Genomic DNA, 23,370 nt, shown 5'->3' on the forward strand with positions numbered 1-23,370 from the left:
CAGGTTGAAAGTGACGTCAAGGAAGTTGACGGTTTGCTTGTTGGCTTCAATCGTGATCCGTAGGCCGTTCTCTTTGAAAATTTGGCATATGCGCTTCTTGGTATTCTTGCTGCTCCTTGGCGAGGCGCGACACACTGCCAGTCCGTCATCACGGTAAATACCAAGGTTCAGATTGAGGCCAGCGAGCTGGGAGAGGAGGAAACTCCCAACGAGTTCACACGTTTCTGCTCCGTCAAAACTTCCCATAGTGACGTCAAATGTTGCATTGTTCTTTTTTTGCCATGGTGTACTGTTGTGGATGAGAATGGAGTTTTTTGCGTGGATGATGATGTTTCTTTCGTTGCCTGTGATTGAGTCGTAGTCTGAGGCGAAGTCTAGTGCTTGAGTCAGTAGGTCTTGCGTGATGGAAGGGTAAAATTCCTCTATCAAAGGAGATAAAGTTGTGCTGTTGTTTGTCTTGGATGTTGTTGAACCATTTGATTACTGCTGCTGTATTCCTCCATTGGTTGAGTGGTGTTTTGTCCTTGATTTTTGTGTTGACTCTGTCCAGGATTATTTTGCTGATTTTTCCTATTTCAGATTTAGTTGGGTTTATTAGTCGGCATGTTGGGTTATTTGCAAAGTTGGGTTTGTGGTCCTTCAATGTGATGAAGGCTTATATATATATATATATATATATATATATATATATATATATATATATATATATATATATTCCCTCGAAACTCATCGAGGGAATGCCAAGAGTATGCAAAGCAGTAATCGGAGCAAAGGGTGGCTATTTTGAAGAAACTAGAATATAAAACATGTTTTCGGTTATTTCACCTTTTTTTTGTTAAGTACATAACTCCACATGTGTTCATTCATAGTTTTGATGCCTTCAGTGACAATCTACAATGTAAGTAGTCATGAAAATAAAGAAAACCCATTGAATGAGGAGAAGGTGTGTCCAAACTATTGGCCTGTACTGTATGTCTACAAAGTACGGGCAGACTGGCATAGTGACGCATAAAGGGCTGTGCAAGGGGAGAAAATTGTGCTGCAAAGACAGACCATGGAGAAAGAGTCTGTGTGCTTGTCAATATATTTGGACTGGCATAAAAACAATTAGACCTTCAATTCAACAATATAATTTAAATAGAGATTAATTTCATAGCTGCTTACATTAAGGGGTTAATGAAAACACGTTCACTGATTCGTTTTGGTGTCTGCATTCGTTTAAAAAAAAAAAAAAAAGATATATCTTCTACAGTGTATGAAAAAACTTCTTGCAATATGCATTTTCTTGCACCCGCATCATTCCTGACGCACTTCACAACATCGGCGCCTGTCAGAGCGCACTTTTTGCAAGCTAAAAATAGGTTGTTTAGTTTTCACGCGCTATTTAGTGTGCAAACTAATGAGTCGATCCGATTCTGATTCCTGGGATGATTTGATTCTTACAGAGCCCCTACAGGCGCATGGGGGGAAAACAAATTTTATAAAAAAATTTTTTTATAACTTTAGAAAAAGTTTCTCGTGCGCACGAGAAACTATCTCGTGCGCACGAGAAACATTTGTAAAAAATAAATAAAACATAAATTATTTTTAAAAAAAATTCCCCCATGTCCCTTTAGGGCAGTGGTTCTTAACCTTGTTGGAGGTACCGAACTCCACCAGTTTCATATGCGCATTCACCGAACCCTTCTTTAGTGAAAAATAAAATGTTTTTTTTCAAATTCAAGACAAAGTTATGTTTTTGGTAACACTTTAGTATGGGGAACATATTCTAAGTAACACAGACTTAATTTAGAGTTATTTGGTTAGGGTTAGAGTTAGAGGGTTAGGGCCAGGGTTAGAGGGTTAGGGTTATAATAAGGCCATGCCGAACAAGGCATTAATAAGGAATTAATAATGACTAGTTAAGAGCCAATATGTTACTAATTTGCATGTTAATAAGCAACTAATTAATGGTGAATATGTTCCTCATACTAAAGTGTTACCACGTTTTTTTTACTGGTGCACAAAATGAACCGTGCATGAACATCACCTTGTTCAAATAACATAACCAACACAGTGCATAAACTCACAACAAATTACACACCTGCAAATCAGTCTGACTTCTGCTGTTGCTGTATCCGTAATACGTCGATAGGGAGAAGTTTGTATTTACACGATGAATCGGGTGTGTCTTATCCTCCACCGAACCCCTAGGGTTCCATCGAACCCAGGTTAAGAACCACTGCTTTAGGGGCTCTGTAGATTCTGAATCAATTCTCAAATTTTTTAAAAATAGTTAATAAACTAAACAAATTACAGGTTAGAAAAGCTTCTTCTGGTTACATGGAGCTGACCAAAAATGTATTTTATAAATTGATTCATATATCTATAAATAATTTTTTAAAATACTTTAAACATTTTTTTATTTAATATTATTTCACAGAAGATTTCAAATGGACGTGTTAAAAAAGAACGAGTGGACATCGGTTGCATTTCCTTTGACAAAGTATTTATTTTTCATAGCTGTGTTTTACACTTCCTGCCATATGTAATATGCAAAAATCAAATGTAGTTTAATTCCTCCAACAATGGAATGATGCGTCTTGTGACACATTTACTAAAGTGTGTGTGTGTGTGTGTGTGTGTGTGTGTGTGTGTGTGTGTGTGTGTGTGTGTGTGTGTGTGTGTGTGTGTGTGTGTGTGTGTGTGTGTGTGTGTGTGTGTGTCTGTGTGTCTGTGTGTCTGTGTGTCTGTGTCTCTAGGTACTGGTCCATGCAATAACGGAGCACGTAGAGGACGCAGGTGTACACTCAGGAGACGCCACGCTAATGCTGCCAACACAGACCATTAGCCAAGGTTCCTTAGAAAAGGTCAGTTTTGTTCTGTACACATGCACACTCGTACACGTGCACACACGTCAGGCACACATTTGCTCTCCGGATGCGTTGCTCATGTGCACACAAGCAGCAGGTAAATATTTGCACAACACTAATGACCAATAGGAATTCCCTGAAGACCTTTTTTTTTCCCTCCATTAAGACCTCCAGTGTACCGTATTTTTCGGAGTATAAGTCGCTCCGGAGTATAAGTCGCACCGGCCGAAAATGCATAATAAAGAAGGGAAAAAACATATATATGTCGCACTAGAGTATAAGTCGCATTTTTGGGGGAAATGTATTTGATAAAAGCCAACACCAAGAATAGACATTTGAAAGGCAATTCAAAATAAATAAAGAATAGTGAACAGGCTGAATAAGTGTACGTTATATGAGGCATAAATAACCAACTGGTATGTTAATAGACTGCAAAGACAGGATATTTAATGTTCCAACTGAGAAACTTTTTTTTTTGTGTGCAAATAATCATTAACTTAGAATTTAATGGCAGCAACACATTGCAAAAAAGTTAGCATAAAGGCATTTTTACCACTGTGTTACATGGCCTTTCCTTTTAACAACACTCAGTAAATGTTTGGGAACTGAGGAGACACATTTTTGAAGCTTCTCAGGTGGAATTCTTTCCCATTCTTGCTTGATGTACAGCTTAAGTTGTTCAACAGTCCGGGGGTCTCCGTTGTGGTATTTTAGGCTTCATAATGCGCCACACATTTTCAATGGGAGACAGGTCTGGACTACAGGCAGGCCAGTCTAGTGGCTTGGCATTGTCTTGCTGAAATAAGCAGGGGCGTCCATGATACTGTTGCTTGGATGGCAACATATGTTGTTCCAAAACCTGTATGTACCTTTCAGCATTAATGGTGCCTTCACAGATGTGTAAGTTACCCATGCCTTAAGCACTAATACACCCCCACACCATCACACATGCTGGCTTTTCAACAATCCGGATGGTTCTTTTCCTCTTTGGTCCGGAGGACACAACGTCCATAGTTTCCAAAATCAATTTGAAATGTGGACTCGTCAGACCACAGAACACTTTTCCACTTTGCATCAGTCCATCTTCGATGAGCTCAGGCCCAGCGAAGCCGGCGGCGTTTCTGGGTGTTGTTGATAAATTGCTTTCGCTTTGCATAGTCGAGTTTTAACTTGCACTTACAGATGTATCGACAAGCTGTAGTTAATGACAGTGGGTTTCTGAAGTGTTCCTGAGCCCATGTGGTGATATCCTTTACACACTGATGTCACTTTTTGATGAGGGATCGAAGGTCCGTAATATCATCGCTTATGTGCAGTGATTTCTCCAGATTTTCTGAACCTTTTGATGATATTACGGACCGTAGATGGTAAAATCTATCCTAAATTCCTTGCAATAGCTGGTTGGGAAATGTTCCTAAACAGTTCAACAATTTGCTCACGCATTTGTTGACGAAGTGGTGACCCTCGCCCCATCCTTGTTTGTGAATGACTGAGCATTTCATGGAAGCTGCTTTTATACCCAATCATGGCACCCACCTGTTCCCAATTAGCCTGTTCACCTGTGGGATGTTCCAAATAAGTGTTTGATGAGCATTCCTCAACTTTCTCAGACTTTTTTGCCACTTGTGCCAGCTTTTTTGAAACACGTTGCAGTCATCAAATTCCAAATGAGCTAATATTTGCAAAAAATAAAGTTTTCCAGTTCAAACGTTAAATATCCTGTCTTTGCAGTCTATTCAATTGAATATAAGTTGAAAAGGATTTGCAAATCATTGTATTCTGTTTTTATTTACCATTTACACGACATGCCAACTTCACTGGTTTTGGGTTTTGTACAAAGAACACATTTCTCGCGGTTCATTGTAAGACCATCCATCCTATCCATTTCCTACCGCTTGTCCCACTAGGGGCTAAATGCATTGTGCCCCAGCAGCAAGAACAGCAAGTCAGACTAAAATCATTCTCAAGTATCATGACATGTCTCATCTCTTTGTCTCCACCCGTTTAGGTCAAGTTGGCCACCCAGAAAATAGCGAAAGCATTCGAGATATCAGGGCCGTTTAACACTCAGTTTTTGGTGAAAGGCAACGACGTCATGGTAGGTCCTGGTACCAAACGGTCTGGTGTCGACGTGACTTCATTCATCTCGCAAATTGTTTGTCCCGATAGGTGATCGAGTGTAACCTGCGGGCATCACGCTCCTTCCCTTTTGTGTCAAAAACACTGGGTGTGGACTTCATAAATGTAGCCACCAAAGTCATGGTGGGAGAGCCTTTGGACGAGGCCAGTCTGCCGTCGCTCCAGAAACCCATCATTCCTGTAGACTACGTGGGCATCAAGGTGAGACTGGAAAGTGTGTCTAGAGGTTTGTGAATGTGGGGCAAAGTTGCAAGAATAGTAACAAGTCAAGACTTGGATTGGTCAGATCTAGTCTTAGACTAGATCTGACCAATCCAAGACTAAGACTGGATCTGACCAGTCTAAGTCTGGGTCTGACCAGTCTAAGTCTGGGTCTGACCAGTCTAAGTCTGGGTCTGACCGGTCTGAGACTGGGTCTGACCGGTCTAAGTCTGGGTCTGACCGGTCTGAGACTGGGTCTGACCGGTCTGAGACTGGGTCTGACCGGTCTGAGACTGGGTCTGACCGGTCTGAGACTGGGTCTGACGGGTCTGAGACTGGGTCTGACGGGTCTGAGACTGGGTCTGACGGGTCTGAGACTGGGTCTGACGGGTCTGAGACTGGGTCTGACGGGTCTGAGACTGGGTCTGACCAGTCTAAGTCTGGGTCTGACCAGTCTAAGTCTGGGTCTGACCGGTCTAAGTCTAGGTCTGACCGGTCTGAGACTGGGTCTGACCGGTCTGAGACTGGGTCTGACCGGTCTGAGACTGGGTCTGACCGGTCTGAGACTGGGTCTGACCGGTCTGAGACTGGGTCTGACCGGTCTGAGACTGGGTCTGACGGGTCTGAGACTGGGTCTGACGGGTCTGAGACTGGGTCTGACGGGTCTGAGACTGGGTCTGACGGGTCTGAGACTGGGTCTGACCGGTCTGAGACTGGGTCTGACCGGTCTGAGACTGGGTCTGACCGGTCTGACCAGTCTAAGACTGGGTCTGACCGGTCTGACCAGTCTAAGACTGGGTCTGACCGGTCTGACCAGTCTAAGACTGGGTCTGACCAGTCTAAGACTGGGTCTGACCAGTCTAAAACTGGGTCTGACCGGTCTGACCAGTCTAAAACTGGGTCTGACCGGTCTGACCAGTCTAAAACTGGGTCTGACCAGTCTAAGGCTGGGTCTGACCGGTCTGACCCGTCTAAGGCTGGGTCTGACCCGTCTAAGGCTGGGTCTGACCCGTCTAAGGCTGGGTCTGACCGGTCTGAGACTGGGTCTGACCGGTCTGAGACTGGGTCTGACCGGTCTGAGACTGGGTCTGACGGGTCTGAGACTGGGTCTGACGGGTCTGAGACTGGGTCTGACCGGTCTGAGACTGGGTCTGACCGGTCTGAGACTGGGTCTGACCGGTCTAAGACTGGGTCTGACCGGTCTGACCAGTCTAAGACTGGGTCTGACTGGTCTGACCAGTCTAAGACTGGGTCTGACCAGTCTAAGACTGGGTCTGACCGGTCTGACCAGTCTAAAACTGGGTCTGACCGGTCTGACCAGTTTAAAACTGGGTCTGACCAGTCTAAGGCTGGGTCTGACCGGTCTGACCAGTCTAAGGCTGGGTCTGACCCGTCTAAGGCTGGGTCTGACCCGTCTAAGGCTGGGTCTGACCCGTCTAAGGCTGGGTCTGACCCGTCTAAGGCTGGGTCTGACCCGTCTAAGACTGAGTCTGACCAGTCTAAGACTGGGTCTGACCAGTCTGACCAGTCTAAGACTGGGTCTGACCAGTCTAAGACTGGGTCTGACCGGTCTGACCAGTCTAAGACTGGGTCTGACCGGTCTGACCAGTCTAAGACTGGGTTTGACCGGTCTGACCAGTCTAAGACTGGGTCTGACCGGTCTGACCAGTCTAAGACTGGGTCTGACCGGTCTGACCGGTCTGACCAGTCTAAGACTGGGTCTGACCGGTCTGAGTCTAAGACTGGGTCTGACCGGTCTGAGACTAAGGCTGGGTCTGACCGGTCTGAGACTAAGGCTGGGTCTGACCCGTCTGAGACTAAGGCTGGGTCTGACCCGTCTGAGACTAAGTATGGATCTGACCATGAGCATTAACTAATGAAGTCTACTCTGATGAGAGATGAAACATCTTCTAAGACAAACCAAACAATCTAGTTGTGATCCATTTAACGGCCTGAAACTACAAAGACCCGATGAACGACAACATTCATAGACATCTTGCCAGTCAAGACCATCTGGAATCAGGTGCTGTCTGATTATTTTTATTTTGAAGGTTGGGGTCGGATTTTGATTGACAGGACATTTCACAAGGTCTATTGGATATTGTTAATCGTTAATTTAAGTCAATCTGGTTGCATTTTAAGTTATATAAGCAGCAATTTTAAAAGAAATACATACAGTATTTTTACACATATTAGTCATACCTGACCAAAAGCCACAGATATATGCCAGTACGAAATATCTTGTAAATGTTTATTTACACAGCTTCATTGTTTCCAAACGGTGTCTGTAGCACAGCAGTAAAACGGCTGATCAAACAAAACAGAAGTCCCTACTAGCTGCGCAAGCTAGCTCTCCAATCAGCTAAACAGACTCAATAACTCCACGGTGACGTTTTGGTGAATTTCCTAACGACTTTGTGAAACTGAAACAATACAAAAAGAATACCATTGTAAGTTAATGATACTAACGCAGACACTCGTAAACGTGTTAGCATATTAGCTAATGCTAACAAGGCTAGCTTGATTACATTATTATAGCATGTACAAATATGCATGAAAACACTCCTACAGACATCACACATGGGACGGTTTAGTGAGTAAGAATTGTTTCAGTTATATTGTAAAACTTACAAACTTTGTTGGGACTGATGAATGAAGAATCCATAGAAGTAGCATTGCTATGGACGGCCAGAAGACGGAACGATTGAAAGCACTAAATCCAAGGACACTGCAGCACCTGCAGTGAGCGAACTTGTCTAAAAGATGGCACAAATAATAACTAGAGCTGTCCAATAATATCAGACTGCCGATATCATCGGCCGATAAATGCTTTAAAATGTAAAATCAGAAATTATCGGTATCGGTTTCAAAAAGTAAAATTTATGACTTTTTAAAACGCCGCTGTGTACACGGACATAGGGAGAAGTACAGAGCGCCAATAAACCTTAAAGGCCGGCCCAGTCACATAATCTCTATGGCTTTTCACACACACAAGTGAATGCAATTCATACTTGGTCAACAGCCATACAGGTCACACTGAGGGTGGCCGTATAAACAACTGTAACACTGTTACAAATATACGCCACACTGTGAACCCACACCAAACAAGAATGACATTTCGGGAGAACATCCGCACCGTAACACAACAGAACAAATACCCAGAACCCCTTGCAGCACTAACTTTTCCGGGACGCTACAATATACACCCCTCGCTACCCACTACTCCCACCTCAACCCCGCCCCCCCAACCCCACCCACCTCAACCTCCTCATGCTCTCTCAGGGAGAGCATGTCCCAAATTCCAAGCTGCTGTTTTGAGGCATGTTAAAAAAAATAATGCACTTTGTGACTTCAATAATAAATATGGCAGTGCCATGTTGGCATTTTTTTCCATAACTTGAGTTGCTTTATTTAGGAAAACCTTGTTACATTGTTTAATGCATCCAGCTGGGCATCACAACAGAATTAGGCATAATAATGTGTTAATTCCACGATTGTATATATCGGTATCGGTTGATATCGGAATCGGTAATTAAGAGTTGGACAATATCGGATATCAGCAAAAAAGCCATTATCGGACATCTCTAATAATAACACACCTTTTCAGTGTGTTTGCTTGTTTTGTTGTAAACTATTTGTATTACGGCTGTCAGCGAAGAAAAGTCCTTAAAGGGGAACATTATCACAATTTCAGAATTGTTAAAACCATTAAAAATCAGTTCCCAGTGGCTTATTATATTTTTCGAAGTTTTTTTCAAAATTTTACCCATCACGCAATATCCCTAAAAAAAAAAAGCTTCAAAGTGCCTGATTTTAACCATCGTTATATAAACCCGTCCATTTTCCTGTGACGTCACATAGTGAAGCCAACACAAACAAACATGGCGCATAGAACAGCAAGCTATAGCGACATTAGCTCGGATTCAGACTCGGATTTCAGCGGCTTAAGCGATTCAACAGATTACGCATGTATTGAAACGGATGGTTGTAGTGTGGAGGCAGGTAGCGAAAACGAAATTGAAGAAGAAACTGAAGCTATTGAGCCATATCGGTTTGAACCGTATGCAAGCGAAACCGACGAAAACGACACGAGAGAAAAGCGAGGACGAATTCGGCGATCGCCTTCTAACCAACGATTGGTATGTGTTTGTTTGGCATTAAAGGAAACTAACAACTATGAACTAGGTTTACAGCATATGAAATACATTTGGCAACAACATGCACTTTGAGAGTGCAGACAGCCCAGTTTTCATCAATTAATATATTCTGCAGACATACCCTCATGTCAGCAGGCCAGGGAAGCTAGGGTCGATATTCTTCTCTTGATCATCTTGGGACGGTGTGAGCCAAGACATCCAGGGGGATTAGCTCGCTCGTCTGCGGGAACAAACTGCCGCCATTGCTTGCCGTGCTACCGAGGTCCTTTGTCCCTGAATTGCTCACACACTCCGGCAGATTCAATGGGGGTCTGGCGCATACTTGCCAACCCTCCCGGATTTTCCGGGAGACTCCCGAAATTCAGCGCCTCTCCCGAAAACCTCCCGGGACAAATTTTCTCCCGAAATTCAGGCGGAGCTGGAAGCCACGCCCCCACACCCCAGCTCCATGCGGACCTGAGTGACGTCAGGTGCGCAACACCACGTAAATCGTTGGCCAACCAAAAAGTAACCTCAGTACGCTATAGCCAACATTCACCAGGAGATGGCAACAGTCAAAGATAGATAACTCTATTAAATTATTCTCCTTTTAGAAATGTATAGAAGTTACTCAAAATAAATAAACAACCCAACCAAAAAATGCAGCAGCTCAATTAAAAAACTGTACTTAAGCCACATTCTTTTTTTTTTTTTTTTTTAGTACTGAACTCTTAACCCTCATTTGTAAAAAAATAACCTGCTTATTATACAAGCAGTATTTGTACACCTTTAACACAGATTTTTATACTGTCTTCGGAGATTCAGTTTTTTTGGTGGTACTCGAAACCTTTCTGGGTACCTGCGAAAGGGTGTTCAGCATGGTTAGAAAAATAGTGACAGAGAATAGAACAAGGATGGACAATTCAACCCTTAACTCAACAATGAGTAGATGAGTGGTATGTGTGTGTATGTGTGTAAATAAATGAACACTGAAATTCAAGTATTTCTTTTATTTATATATATATATATATATATATATATATATATATATATATATATACATACAGCTAGAGTTCAGTATTTCTTTATATATATATATATATATATATATATATATATATATATATATATATATATATATATATATATATAATGTATGAAATACTTGACTTGGTGAATTCTAGCTGTAAATATTCTCCTCCCCTCTTAGCCCCGCCCCCAACCACGCCCCCCCAGCCTCCACCCCCCACCTCCCGAAATCGGTGGTCTCAAGGTTGGAAAATATGGTCTGGCGGCAGATTTCTTTGACTTTATCGTTGGAAATGCATCTGCTTTGAGTGTCGCAGGATATCCACACATTCTTGCCATCTCTGTCGTAGCATAGCTTTCGTCGGTAAAGTGTGCGGAACAAACGTCCAATTTCTTGCCACTTTCGCATCTTTGGGCCACTGGTGCAACTTGAATCCGTCCCTGTTCGTGTTGTTACACCATCCGACAACACACCGACGAGGCATGATGTCTCCAAGGTACGGAAAACAGTCGTAAAAACGAAAAATAACAGAGCTGTTTTGACTCGGTGTTTGAGAAAATGGCGGATTGCTTCACGTTGTGACGTCATCGCTCCGAGAGCGAATATGTAATTCGCCAAAATTCACCCATTTAGAGTTCGGAAATCGGTTAAAAAAATATATGGTCTTTTTTCTGCAACATCAAGGTATATATTGACGCTTACATAGGTCTGGTGATAATGTTCCCCTTTAAATTAGCTGCACTGTTTTATTAGGCCGCAGGGTTCAAAGTTTAGAGGAAAAAAAATAGCGTCTTATAATCCGGGATTTAGGGTACTCACGGCTATTACGTTGACATTGTGTTACGATTGTCCAGTTTATTACCGAGTGCCGTATTTATAGCGTCTATATTGGTGCCGCAGGTTTTGCCAGGTCAGCTTCCACTGGACCACATTACAATCACAGCAATTATTGCCCGTTCCCACACACCTGAGAACGGTTGGAAAGGAGGTAGCAGTGGAGGCTTTCTCCTACCAGCTGGGAGGCTTACATCTTAGATTGGATATGGGAACGTTTATATGTCGCCAGCTGTTCTAAAGCCATTTTTTTCCAAAGTCATTTCTCTCTCTAATTACGGCTGAGTTGCTGTAACAATGGTTGCCGTTTGAAGCCAGCCAGGCAGGTATAATCCCCCACTTTCACCGCCACCTAAAGTTTTCCATTTCTGCTCCGTCTGCTAGTGAGGAATATTAATCAGAGCTCTAAAAGTGCATTTTCCAGACCTGAAGACTTCCACAGTTAACTTTTGGTCTATGAATGTTTCCCATAACGTTCCAATAGTCCAACCGATACGTAGGTGGGTTGTCCGAAAATGGCTTTTTTGCCGATATTCCGATATTGTCCAACTCTTAATTACCGATTCCGATATCAACCGATAGCAATATATACAGTCGTGGAATTAACGCATTATTATGCCCAATTTTGTTGTGATGCCCCGCTGGATGCATTAAACAATGTAACTTTACTATAAATTGATTAACGTGGACCCCGATTTAAACCAGTTGAAAAACTTATTTGGAAGTTACCATTTAGTGGTCAATTGTACGGAATATGTACTGTACTGTGCAATCTACTAATACAAGTTTCAATCAATCAATCAAAAACAAGGTTTTCCAAAATAAATCAACTCAAGTTATGGAAAAAAGTGCCAACATGGCACTGCCATATTTATTATTGAAGTCACAAAGTGCATTATTTTTTTTAACACGCCTCAAAACAGCAGCTTGGAATTTTGGACATGCTCTCCCTGAGATAATCCTGATACCCACTACAACTATGGGAAATACTATACTTTGACTTTGACAAAGTGCATTATTTTTTTTTAAACATGCCTCAAAACAACAGCTACAAAAACAATGAAGGCACACATCTTCAGTCCAGAGTATACTAGAGCATACTTGCCAACCTTGAGACCTCCGAATTCGGGAGATGGTGGGGGTTTGGTGGTAGCAGGGGTGTATATTGTAGCGTCCCTGAAGAGTTAGTGCTGCATGGGATTCTGGGTATTTGTTCTGTTGTGTTTATGTTGTGTTACGGTGCGGATGTTCTCCCGAAATGTGTTTATCATTCTTGTTTGGTGTGGGTTCACAGTGTGGCGCATATTTGTAACAGTGTTAAAGTTGTTTATACGGCCACCCTCAGTGTGACCTGTATGGCTGTTGACCAAGTATGAATTGCATTCACTTATGTGTGTGTAAAAGCCGCATATATTATGTGACTGGGCCGGCACGCTGTTTGTATGGAGGAAAAGCGGACGTGACGACAGGTTGTAGAGGACGCTAAAGGCAGTGCCTTTAAGGCACGCCCCCAATATTGTTGTCCGGGTGGAAATCGGGAGAATAGTTGCCCCGGGAGATTTTCGGGTGGGGCACGGAAATTCGGGAGTCTCCCGGGAAAATCGGAAGGGTTGGCAAGTATGCCCTACGTCCGTGTTTTACCGGATATGTACCGCTCCGTACAGCGGCGTTTTAAAAAGTCATTAATATTACTTTTTGAAACCGATACCGATAATTTCCGATATCACATTTTAAAGCATTTATCGGCCGATAATATCGGCAGGCCGTTATTATCCTACATCTCTAGTTCTAGTCTTAAAGGGGAACTGCACTTTTTGGGGGGAATTTTGCCTATCATTCGCAATCCTTATGTAAGACTTGAAGACATATGTTTTTCTTTTTTTTTTATACATTCTAAATCATAAAATACAGCAAGTACGAGGTGGCTAACAATGTAGCTAAGGGTGGTACATTACTGCGCCTAAAAAACCCTATAAAAAGCACCAACAATACTCCATTTACATGTCGTGACTTGAATATTAACAAGTATTAGTGATATTGCTATTCATCATTCACAATCCTTATACAACACAAGAACATATTTTAATTTGTTTTATGCATTCCTAAGTCATAAAATACGGCAAGTACAAGGGGGTTGACAATGCAGAAAATGACAATACTCCATGAAGTCCTCTAAAAAACATCCAAATAGTGCCAACAATACTCCATTTACATGTCATGACCAGAATATTAACAAGTATTAGCGATGTTGTTATTATAAGTGCTAACGCAGAGGAACTATTTTTAGCAGAGCTAACTAGCCTACGCTGCTCTATTGACATATTGAGCTGCTGCTTCGCCTTTGAGTTGGTGAAAGTTAATTATAGATAATAATTCATGCCTCTCACCTGGATAGTAGAAGGTTGTGAACATAAACACACAACTTGGTCAACTTTGACATCCAACTTAGACCCGGAGATGGCGAGAAAGACACAAAACGACGTTCGTTTTGCGGAAACTTTTTTTTTTTTGTATCTTAATTGTTCATGAAAAAGGGAAGATATAAACATCCCATCAGTCTTTATTCCAGTGAGAGAAGACATTGCACAGTAAGTGATTGTTTTATTACATTTGTGTAACTTGTTAAGCACTTAGCAATACTGCTACATGATACTTAGTGTTTGACTAAAGCTGCGTCTGTTTAGCACACAGCTTCTAAAACTTGTAGATCATCCTCCTTATATTCAGGCTCAAAAATAGAAGTTTCTGGATCATCATTTGTCCCAAAGTAGTCTTTGTTGTCTCTCATCAAGTCTGCCATGATTAGTAATGTTGTTTAAGGCGAGAGACACAAAAAAACACTTTTTTTAACCCTTTGTGAGGATTATGATGAATTGTTGATGTAAAGGTGAAGATATAAACATTCCATCGGTCTTTATCCAAATGAGAGCGGACATTGTACAGTAAGTGATTGTTTTATTATGTTTGTATATCTTGTTTAGCACTTAGCAATACTGCTACACGATGCTTAGTGTTTGTTTTGCACCCAGCTTCTAAAACCTGTAGATCATCCTCCTTATATTCAGGCTCAAAAATAGAAGTTTCTGGATCATTATTTGTCTCAAAGTAGTCTTTGTTGTCTCTCAAGTCTGCCATGATTAGTAATCTTGTTGTTGTTGAAAGCAAAGTGAACGTTGTGATGCGTCTGTGAAATGAATGTGCCGCCGTATGCTTAAAATGATCAAAACATGTAATTATTACATGTTATCATGAATGTTACTAGATACTACATATATACTTACATAAAACCTTGATAGAGGTTTTTGGATTTTTCTTAAAATGCTTTATAGGTGGACCAGAGCGACTTCTATTACTTCCGTTGTTAGCTGACTATTGCTAATGTTGTTGAAGGCGAGAGACACAAAAAAAACAACTTTTTTTTTAACCCTTTGTGAGGATTATGATGAATTGTTGATGTAAAGGTGAATATATAAACATTCCATCAGTCTTTATCCAAGTGAGAGCAGACATTGTACAGTAAGTGATTGTTTTATTATGTTTGTATATCTTGTTTAGCACTTAGCAATACTGCTACATGATGCTTAGTGTTTGTTTCGCACACAGCTTCTAAAACTTATAGCTCATCTTCCTTATATTCAGGCTCAAAAATAGAAGTTTCTGGATCATTATTTGTCTCTTTGTTGTCTCTCAAGTCTGCCATGATTAGTAGTCTTGTTGTTGTTGAAGGCAAAGTGAACGTTGTGATGCGTCTGTGAAAATATGTAAATATTACATGTTATCATGAATGTTACTAGATACTACATATATACTTACATAAAACCTTGATAGAGGTTTTTGGATTTTTCTTAAAATGCTTTATAGGTGGACCAGAGCGACTTCTATTACTTCCGTTGTTAGCTGACTATTGCTAATGTTGTTGAAGGCGAGAGACACAAAAAAACCCACTTTTTTTTTTAACCCTTTGTGAGGATTATGATGAATTGTTGATGGAAAGGTGAATATATAAACATTCCATCAGTCTTTATCCAAGTGAGAGCAGACATTGTCTAGTAAGTGATTGTTTTATTATGTTTGTATATCTTGTTTAGCACTTAGCAATACTGCTACATGATGCTTAGTGTTTGTTTCGCACCCAGCTTCTAAAACCTGTAGATCATCCTCCTTATATTCAGGCTCAAAAATAGAAGTTTCTGGATCATTATTTGTCTCTTTGTTGTCTCTCAAGTCTGCCATGATTAGTAGTCTTGTTGTTGTTGAAGGCAAAGTGAACGTTGTGATGCGTCTGTGAAATGAATGCGCCGCCGTATGCTTAAAATGATCAAAATATGTAATTATAACATGTTATCATGAATGTTACTAGATACTACATATATACTTACATAACACCTTGATAGAGGTTTTTGGATTTTTCTTAAAATGTTTTATAGGTGGACCAGAGCAACTTCTATTACCTCCATTGTTAGCTGACTATTGCTAATGTTGTTGAAGGCGAGAGACACAAAAAAGACACTTTTTTTTTTTTTTAACCCTTTGTGAGGATTATGATTAATTGTTGATGTAAAGGGGAAGATATAAACATCCCATCAGTCTTTATCCAAGTGAGAGCAGACATTGTACAGTAAGTGATTGTTTTATTATGTTTGTATATCTTGTTTAGCACTTAGCAATATTGCTACATGATGCTTAGTGTTTGTTTCGCACACAGCTTCTAAAACCTGTAGATCATCCTCCTTATATTCCGGCTCAAAAAAGGAAGTTTCTGGATCATTATTTGTCTCTTTGTTGTCTCTCAAGTCTGCCATGATTAGTAGTCTTGTTGTTGTTGAAGGCAAAGTGAACGTTGTGATGCGTCTGTGAAAATATGTAAATATTACATGTTATCATGAATGTTACTAGATACTACATATATACTTACATAACACCTTGATAGAGGTTTTTGGATTTTTCTTAGAGTGCTTTATATGTGGAACAGAGCGACTTCTATTACCTCCATTGTTAGTTGACTATTGCTAATGTTTATTTCCAATTTAGAATGCATAAAAAAAGAATGTTCTCATTCATCCAGGTCATTGTAGTCTTAGACTATGAGCACGAACTGATGAAGTCTACTCGGATGAGAGGCGAAACGTCTTCCAAGACAAACCAAACAGTCCAGTTAAGATCGATTTAAATGCCCTAAGAAAAACATGTGTTCTCTTCTTACATATCTTACATAAAGATTGTGAATGATAGACAACATTCCCAAAAAAAAAGTGCAGTTCCCCTTTAAAACAATAAGATATTCATATTGTGTTGTCGTTCAAACGTCGTTGCTTCTTTCCCCGACTGTGTTCGTTGTCAGAAACAATTTGAAGTGGAAATGTTTGACTTTATTATTTTGCTCAGCTTGGCTGGCGCCCGGAGATAAAATTGTCGAGGAGCGTTCACAATTCCTCCCGTCTCTAAGACGTGGGCGGTTAGCGGGGATATGGAGATGGCGACGCTCCGTTGTTGTGTATTGGGCTTGTGCTTTCACTTCCACGTTTGCAACACTAACCGTTATCATCAAGACACAGGGGTTTGTTTTTTTCATGTATGATGTTCACTAAGGCAATTTTTAGAGTATTTCAAATCGGAATGTTGCAATAGTTTACAAAGGGGGGGGGGGTGACATTTTGTCCATTGTGAGCTAAGTGACTGTTAGAAATGAAAGAATAACACCAAATATGAATAACTAAGTGACAATATATTGCAATCTGTTTTTGCGGTTTGAACATTGCATGCATGTAAGGATAGCTTGCGTTATTTTTGGTAGTCTTAGAGCAGTGGTTCTTAACCTGGGTTCGATCAAACCCTAGGGGTTCGGCGGAGGTCAAGACACACCCGACTCATCGTGTAAATAAAACGTCTCCCTATCGGCGTATTATGGATACGGCAACAGCAGAAGTCAGACTGATTTGCAGGTGTGTAATTAGTTGTGAGTTTATGCACTGTGTTGGTTTTGTTCTTTGAACAAGGTGATGTTCATGCACGCTTCATTTTGTGCACCAGTAATAAAAGGTAACACTTTAGTATGGGGAACATATTCACCATTAATTAGTTGCTTATTAACATGCAAATTAGTAACATATGTACTTAAGGCATTAAGTACTTATTAATGCCTTATTATAACCCTAACCCAGGGGTCGGAAACCTTTACCAGTCAAAGAGCCATTTTGACCAGTTTCACAAATTAAAGAATACAATGGGAGCCACAAAAATCTTTTGAACTTTAAAATGAAATAACACTGCATACAAAGTTGTTTTTTTGCTTTGTGCTATGTATAAACCAAGGGTCTCAGACACGCGGCCCACACCTTAATATGAAAATTGAATGTTAGTGCGGCCCGCGGGTTTTTTATGAATGGCGCTTGACAGCGTCATACTTGTCAACCCTACCGATTTTATTGGCAGACTACGAATTTCAACGCAACTGTTCTCTCGAACGTGCCGTGATGGTACAACATTTAGCGCCCACTACAACAAGCGTGCCGGACCAGCTTCACGTTTTATGGGGCTTCTACTTGCTCACATAAGTGACAGCAAGGCATACTTGCTCAACAACCACACAGGTTATACTGACGGTGTCGGTATAAAAAAACTTTAACACTCTTACAAAAAATGCGCCACACTGTGAACCCAAACCAAACAAGAATGACAAACACATTTCGGGAGAACATCTGCACCGTAACACAACATAAACACAACAGAACAAATACCCAGAATCCCATGCAGCCCTAACTCTTCCGGGCTACATTATACACCCCCGCTACCAAACCCCGCCTACCTCAACGACGCACAGAGGGGGGGAGGGGGGGTTTTGATGTGTGAGGGAGCAGGGTTGGGGTGGGGGCGGGGTTTGGTGGTAGCAGGGGTGTATAATGTAGCCCGGAAGAGTCAGGGCTGCACGGGATTCTGGGTATTTGTTCTGTTGTGTTTATGTTGTGTTACGGTGCAGATGTTCTCCCGAAATGTGTTTGTCATTCTTGTTTGGTTTTGGTTCAAAGTGTGGCGCATTATTAGTAAGAGTGTTAAAGTTGTTTTATATGGCCACCGTCAGTGTAACCTGTGTGGCTGTTGACCAAGTATGCCTTGCTGTCACTTATGTGTGCAAGCAGAAGATGCATATAACAAGGGACTGGGCTGGCACACTGTTGATACAGATTGTAGAGGGCGCTAAATGCTGTACCATCATGGCACGCCCTTATTATTATTGTAAGGGTGAAAATCGGAGAATATTAATCCCGGGAGTTTTCTGCGAGAGGCACTGAAATCTGGAAGTCCCCCGGGTCGGCAAGTATGCAGCTGAGCCGCATCAGAGTGATCAAAGAGCCGCATGCGGCTCCGGAGCCGCGGGTTGCCGACCCCTGCCCTAACCCTTAGGGGTGTAACGGTACACAAAAATTTAGGTTCGGTAAGTACCTTGGTTTAGAGGTCACGGTTCAGTTCATTTTCGGTACAGTAAGAAAACAACAAAATATAAATTTTTGGGTTATTTACCAAATTTGCAAAATCTTCCACCAAAAATATTTTTCTTAGTGGAATATTTGATGTGAAGTAATCGGAACCTTGAATAGGTCAATAATTCATAATAACATTGATTTTGATTCAATATTATGTTTTGAGCAATGACAGTTTGAAAGAAAAAAGAAAAAAACAGCTTTGTTTTATTAGTCAACATTGCAACTTCTAAATTACATTTCACCTCTAAGCTTTTTTATTTCACTTTTGTTATGTTTTTGTTTATTTTAATAGTATTTTTAGAATGTGCCGTGGGCCTTTAAAACATTAGCTGTGGGCCGCAAATGGCCTCCGGGGCACACTTTTGACACTCCTGCTATCGATAATAAAAAATTAAATGTGATAAATCTATGGATAAAAAGCAGAGCCTGGCGACGCATGCGCGTTTATCATAACTCTCTCTCTCTCTCTCTCTGCCCCTCCCTCACCAATGCTGCTGCCGCACAATTTGTTTTGTTTTTAACCCCTTCTTAACCCTGAACGTACATTGAAAATACACGCAACCCTAACTCAAAATGCCGGACATTTGAGGCATTTAAGAAACTCCGTCCGGACAGCCCCGCAAAAGAGGACATGTCCGGTGAAAAGAGGACGTATGGTCAGTCTATCGTAGCCCGTTGGTTGTTGTGCCTCGGTGTGCATTGTTTACACAACGTGTGGAAAGCTATTTAATATGTCCGTGTGAAAACTCGTTCGGTACACCTACAAACGGAAACCCCCGTACCGAAACGGTTAAATACATATACACATACTGTTACACCCCGTCTAACCCTGGCCCTCACCCTCTAACCGTAACCCTAACCAAATAACTCTAAATGAAGTCTTTGTTACTTAGAATATGTTCCCCTAGTGTTCAAATAACTCTAAATTAAGTATTTGTTACTTAGAATATGTTCCCCTAGTGTCCAAAAAACTCTAAATTAAGTCTTTGTTACTTAAAATATGTTCCCCTAGTGTCCAAAAAACTCTAAATTAAGTCTTTGTTACTTAGAATATGTTCCCCATACTAAAGTGTTACCAAAAACATATAACTTTGTCTTGAATTTGAAGAAAAAAAAACATTATTTTTCACTAAGGGGTTTGGTGAATGCGCATATGAAACTGGTGGGGTTCGGTACCTCCAACAAGGTTAAGAACCACTGCCTTAGAGCAAAACAGTTAGAATCATTGGAGCTAAGAGGGCCCGCACATCACCGGTCAACTCGGGGTTAACGTGAGTCTGCTTGACGCAAGCAGTCAAGTCCTTCACAGTGCCTCGATCCACCATCAAACATGGAAGATCGGAGCAGACAAAGCTTTCTATTTTACTTAGTGTTCTTATTACAAAAAGTGGCTGAGTCAATGTGGACATGATTGGTCGACCGCTTTCGTGGACATAAAATTTGAGACCCCTTTTTCTATGAAAAATCCAAATTTGAATCTGACATAGGGCTGGGCGGTATATCAATATACTCGATACATCACGGGTTTGTCTCTGTGCGATATAGAAAATGACTATCGTGATATTCGAGCAGTGACGTGCAGTGAGGTTCATGACTGGTGAGGCACTGACTTCATCACAGTCAGATTTACAAACATATGAACCCTAAAGAGTATCTTATTCACCATTTGATTGGCAGCAGTTAACGGGTTATGTTTAAAAGCTCATACCAGCATTCTTCCCTCCTTGGCACTCAGCATCAAGGCTTGGAATTGGGGGTTATTAAATCACCAAAAATTATTCCCGGGCGCGGCGCCGCTGCTGCCCACTGCTCCCCTCACCTCCCAGGGGGTGAACAAGGGGATGGGTCAAATACAGACGACAAATTTCATTACACCTAGTGTGTGTGACAATCATTGGTACTTTAACTTAACTTTAACTTTACACATACAAACTGTAGCACACAAAAAAAGCACATTTAATTAAAAAAAACGTTATGGTCTTACCTTTACTTATAAAATAAGTCCATGAGCCACTGTTGTGCTGGATTAATGCACCCCCTGACGAGAGTGTTATATCAACTAAAGCCCTCACTTAAACTTTCCACGAGCAAGATTGAATCTATTTAAAAAAGTGTAACCGAGGGTTTATAAATGTCGCCTATACTGTATGAAACTACAAAATAACAAACACGGAGGCTCCAGTTTACACGAGGACCACTTTATTTATCTTCTTTCAAAAACTTCCGCTCCACTCCAACGTGTCATCACTTCCGCTCTTAGCGCCTTCAAAATAAGAGCTCAAGGCATATACTGTATAACAGCGCATAACAGGAACTTAACATCACAAAGAGGAAAGCCCATAAAAATAGGTTACAAAAGTTATTTAATAAGAAGCCAAAAAGTGCAAAAACAATAATGTTCGTGTTGGAGGAGTTGTGAATTAGGTACACCTGCAGTCTGCAGGTGTACCTAATGTTGTGGCCCTGCAGTCATTCACAACTCCTCCAACACGAACATTATTGTTTTTGCACTTTTTGGCTTCGTATGAAATAACTTTTTTAAAAAGATTCAATCTTGCACGTGGAAAGTTTAAGTGTGGGCTTTAGTTGATATAACACTCCCGTCAGGGGTTTCCATGCATTCTACGGTGGGGGTGCAGGAGGCGAGCCTCAGCCAGTGCGTCTTTTGCAGCCGTTTTATGATCGCTCAGCACAAGAAATACTTTACACACATACAGTTGTTGACAAAATACACTGTACATTATATACCTCAGCTAACTAAACTATGGAAATGTATAATATAATTAATATAGCAATACGGTCTCACTGCACAGCAGGCCAGCAGTTAGCCGAGTCTGCAATCCATGTTGAGGCACGACGCAGTGACAACTGGCTGCTGTTCACCGCACCGTCTCTTCTCAGTATTTGAACGGCAAATGTGAAAATTCAGCGATTTTAAATAAAAATACTCTAAAACTGGTGAAGTTAAATGGAAAATAACTTTATAGTATAATCACTGTATACGTATAACAATTTAATTTAAAAAAATTATTTTTACTTTTTTTTTTCTTTCCATGATGGCAGGTGAGGCCCCGCCTCACCTGCCTCTAGTGACTGCACGTCACTGTATTCGAGTATACGTTCACGCAGTTGCTTTTAGCTGTGGGCATTACACTAAAGGCTTTTATCACTCTTTCTTGTCTCGCCTTCTCACAGACGTAAAACAAGCGCACCTTCTTACGTACGTCACATACGTATATGCCCTTGCAGAGCAGAGAGGTAGCGGCATGGGTAACGTTAGCTGTGGTGCGAGTGGTAATACGAGATAAAGAAGGTGCAAATCTGGTAACAAATGAAGGAAGAATTAATTCCCAAGAAAAACAGCAGGGGGTCCATCGTCTGGCAGTGGTTTGGCTTCAAGCGGGAATATGTCGAACAGACTACCGTAATTTGTCAAGTGTGGGGCAAAAGCCTCGCTACAAAAAGTAGCATTACTGCTAATATGTATCCATCCATCCATCCATCTTCTTCCGCTTATCCGAGGTCGGGTTGCGGGGGCAGCAGCCTAAGTAGAGAAGCCCAGACTTCCCTCTCCCCAGCCACTTCGTCCAGCTCCTCCCGAGGGATCCCGAGGCGTTCCCAGGCCAGCCGGAAGAGATAGTCTTCCCAACGTGTTCTGGGTCTTCCCCGTGGTCTCCTACTGGTCGGACGTGCCCTAAACACCTCCCTAGGGAGGCGTTCGGGTGACATACTGACCAGATGCCCGAACTACCTCATCTGGCTCCTCTCCATGTGGAGGAGCAGCGGCTTTACTTTGATCTCCTCCCGGATGGCAGAGCTTCTCACCCTATCTCTAAGGGAGAGCCCCGCCACCCGGCGGAGGAAACTCATTTCGGCCGCTTGTACCCGTGATCTTGTCCTTTCGGTCATAACCCAAAGCTCATGACCATAGGTGAGGATGGGAACGTAGATCGACCGGTAAATTGAGAGCTTTGCCTTCCGGCTCAGCTCCTTCTTCACCACAACGGATCGATACAGCGTCCGCATTACTGAAGACGCCGCACCGATCCGCCTGTCGATCTCACGATCCACTCTTCCCTCACTCGTGAATAAGACTCCGAGGTACTTGAACTCCTCCACTTGGGGCAAGACCTCCTCCCCAAACCAGAGATGGCACTCCACCCTTTTCCGGGCAAGAACCATGGACTCGGACTTGGAGGTACTGATTCTCATCCCAGTCGCTTCACACTCTGCTGCGAACCGATCCAGTGAGAGCTGAAGATCCTGGCCAGATGAAGCCATCAGGACCACATCATCTGCAGCCACCAAACCAGATACCCTCAACGCCTTGACTGCGCCTAGAAAAGTTATGAACAGAATCGGTGACAAAGGGCTAATTTGTAGCATCATTTGAAAAGTCACCCGCTAGAGAATAAGGAGTGCTTGAAACTCCGCAAGTCAACATCTTCGTTCCGTGCCACACCATCAAAATGCTGAGGCAACCATTTCCACATCAACACCTTATGAAAAAAATAGTCAACAACAGAAGGAGATAACGTCCGCAGGAACCTACCACATAGCGGAGGACATACACTATTTGATCTCCTATTATGCAGCTCATTTTTATTTGACAGTTATTGAAATATCTTGTGTGACATCATGCACAAAAGTGCACTTTATATGTTTTAAACTATTGTAGTGACATTCTGTACAAAAAG

General features: G+C 41.7%; 1 protein-coding gene across 1 annotated transcript in view; it reads left to right on the forward strand.

The window, feature by feature from the left end:
- The window catches only part of cps1 (carbamoyl-phosphate synthase 1, mitochondrial), a 177,174-nt gene that overhangs the window by 126,937 nt on the left and 26,867 nt on the right, over positions 1–23,370 (forward strand). Inside the window, exons 30-32 of the mRNA XM_061971724.2 lie at positions 2,742–2,849; positions 4,861–4,950; positions 5,022–5,192. Coding sequence (XP_061827708.1) covers positions 2,742–2,849; positions 4,861–4,950; positions 5,022–5,192 — 369 coding nt within the window. The remainder of the gene's footprint in view (positions 1–2,741; positions 2,850–4,860; positions 4,951–5,021; positions 5,193–23,370) is intronic.

The sequence above is a fragment of the Nerophis lumbriciformis genome, linkage group LG13 (assembly GCF_033978685.3).
Source record: "Nerophis lumbriciformis linkage group LG13, RoL_Nlum_v2.1, whole genome shotgun sequence".
Classification (NCBI taxonomy): Eukaryota; Metazoa; Chordata; class Actinopteri; order Syngnathiformes; family Syngnathidae; genus Nerophis; species Nerophis lumbriciformis.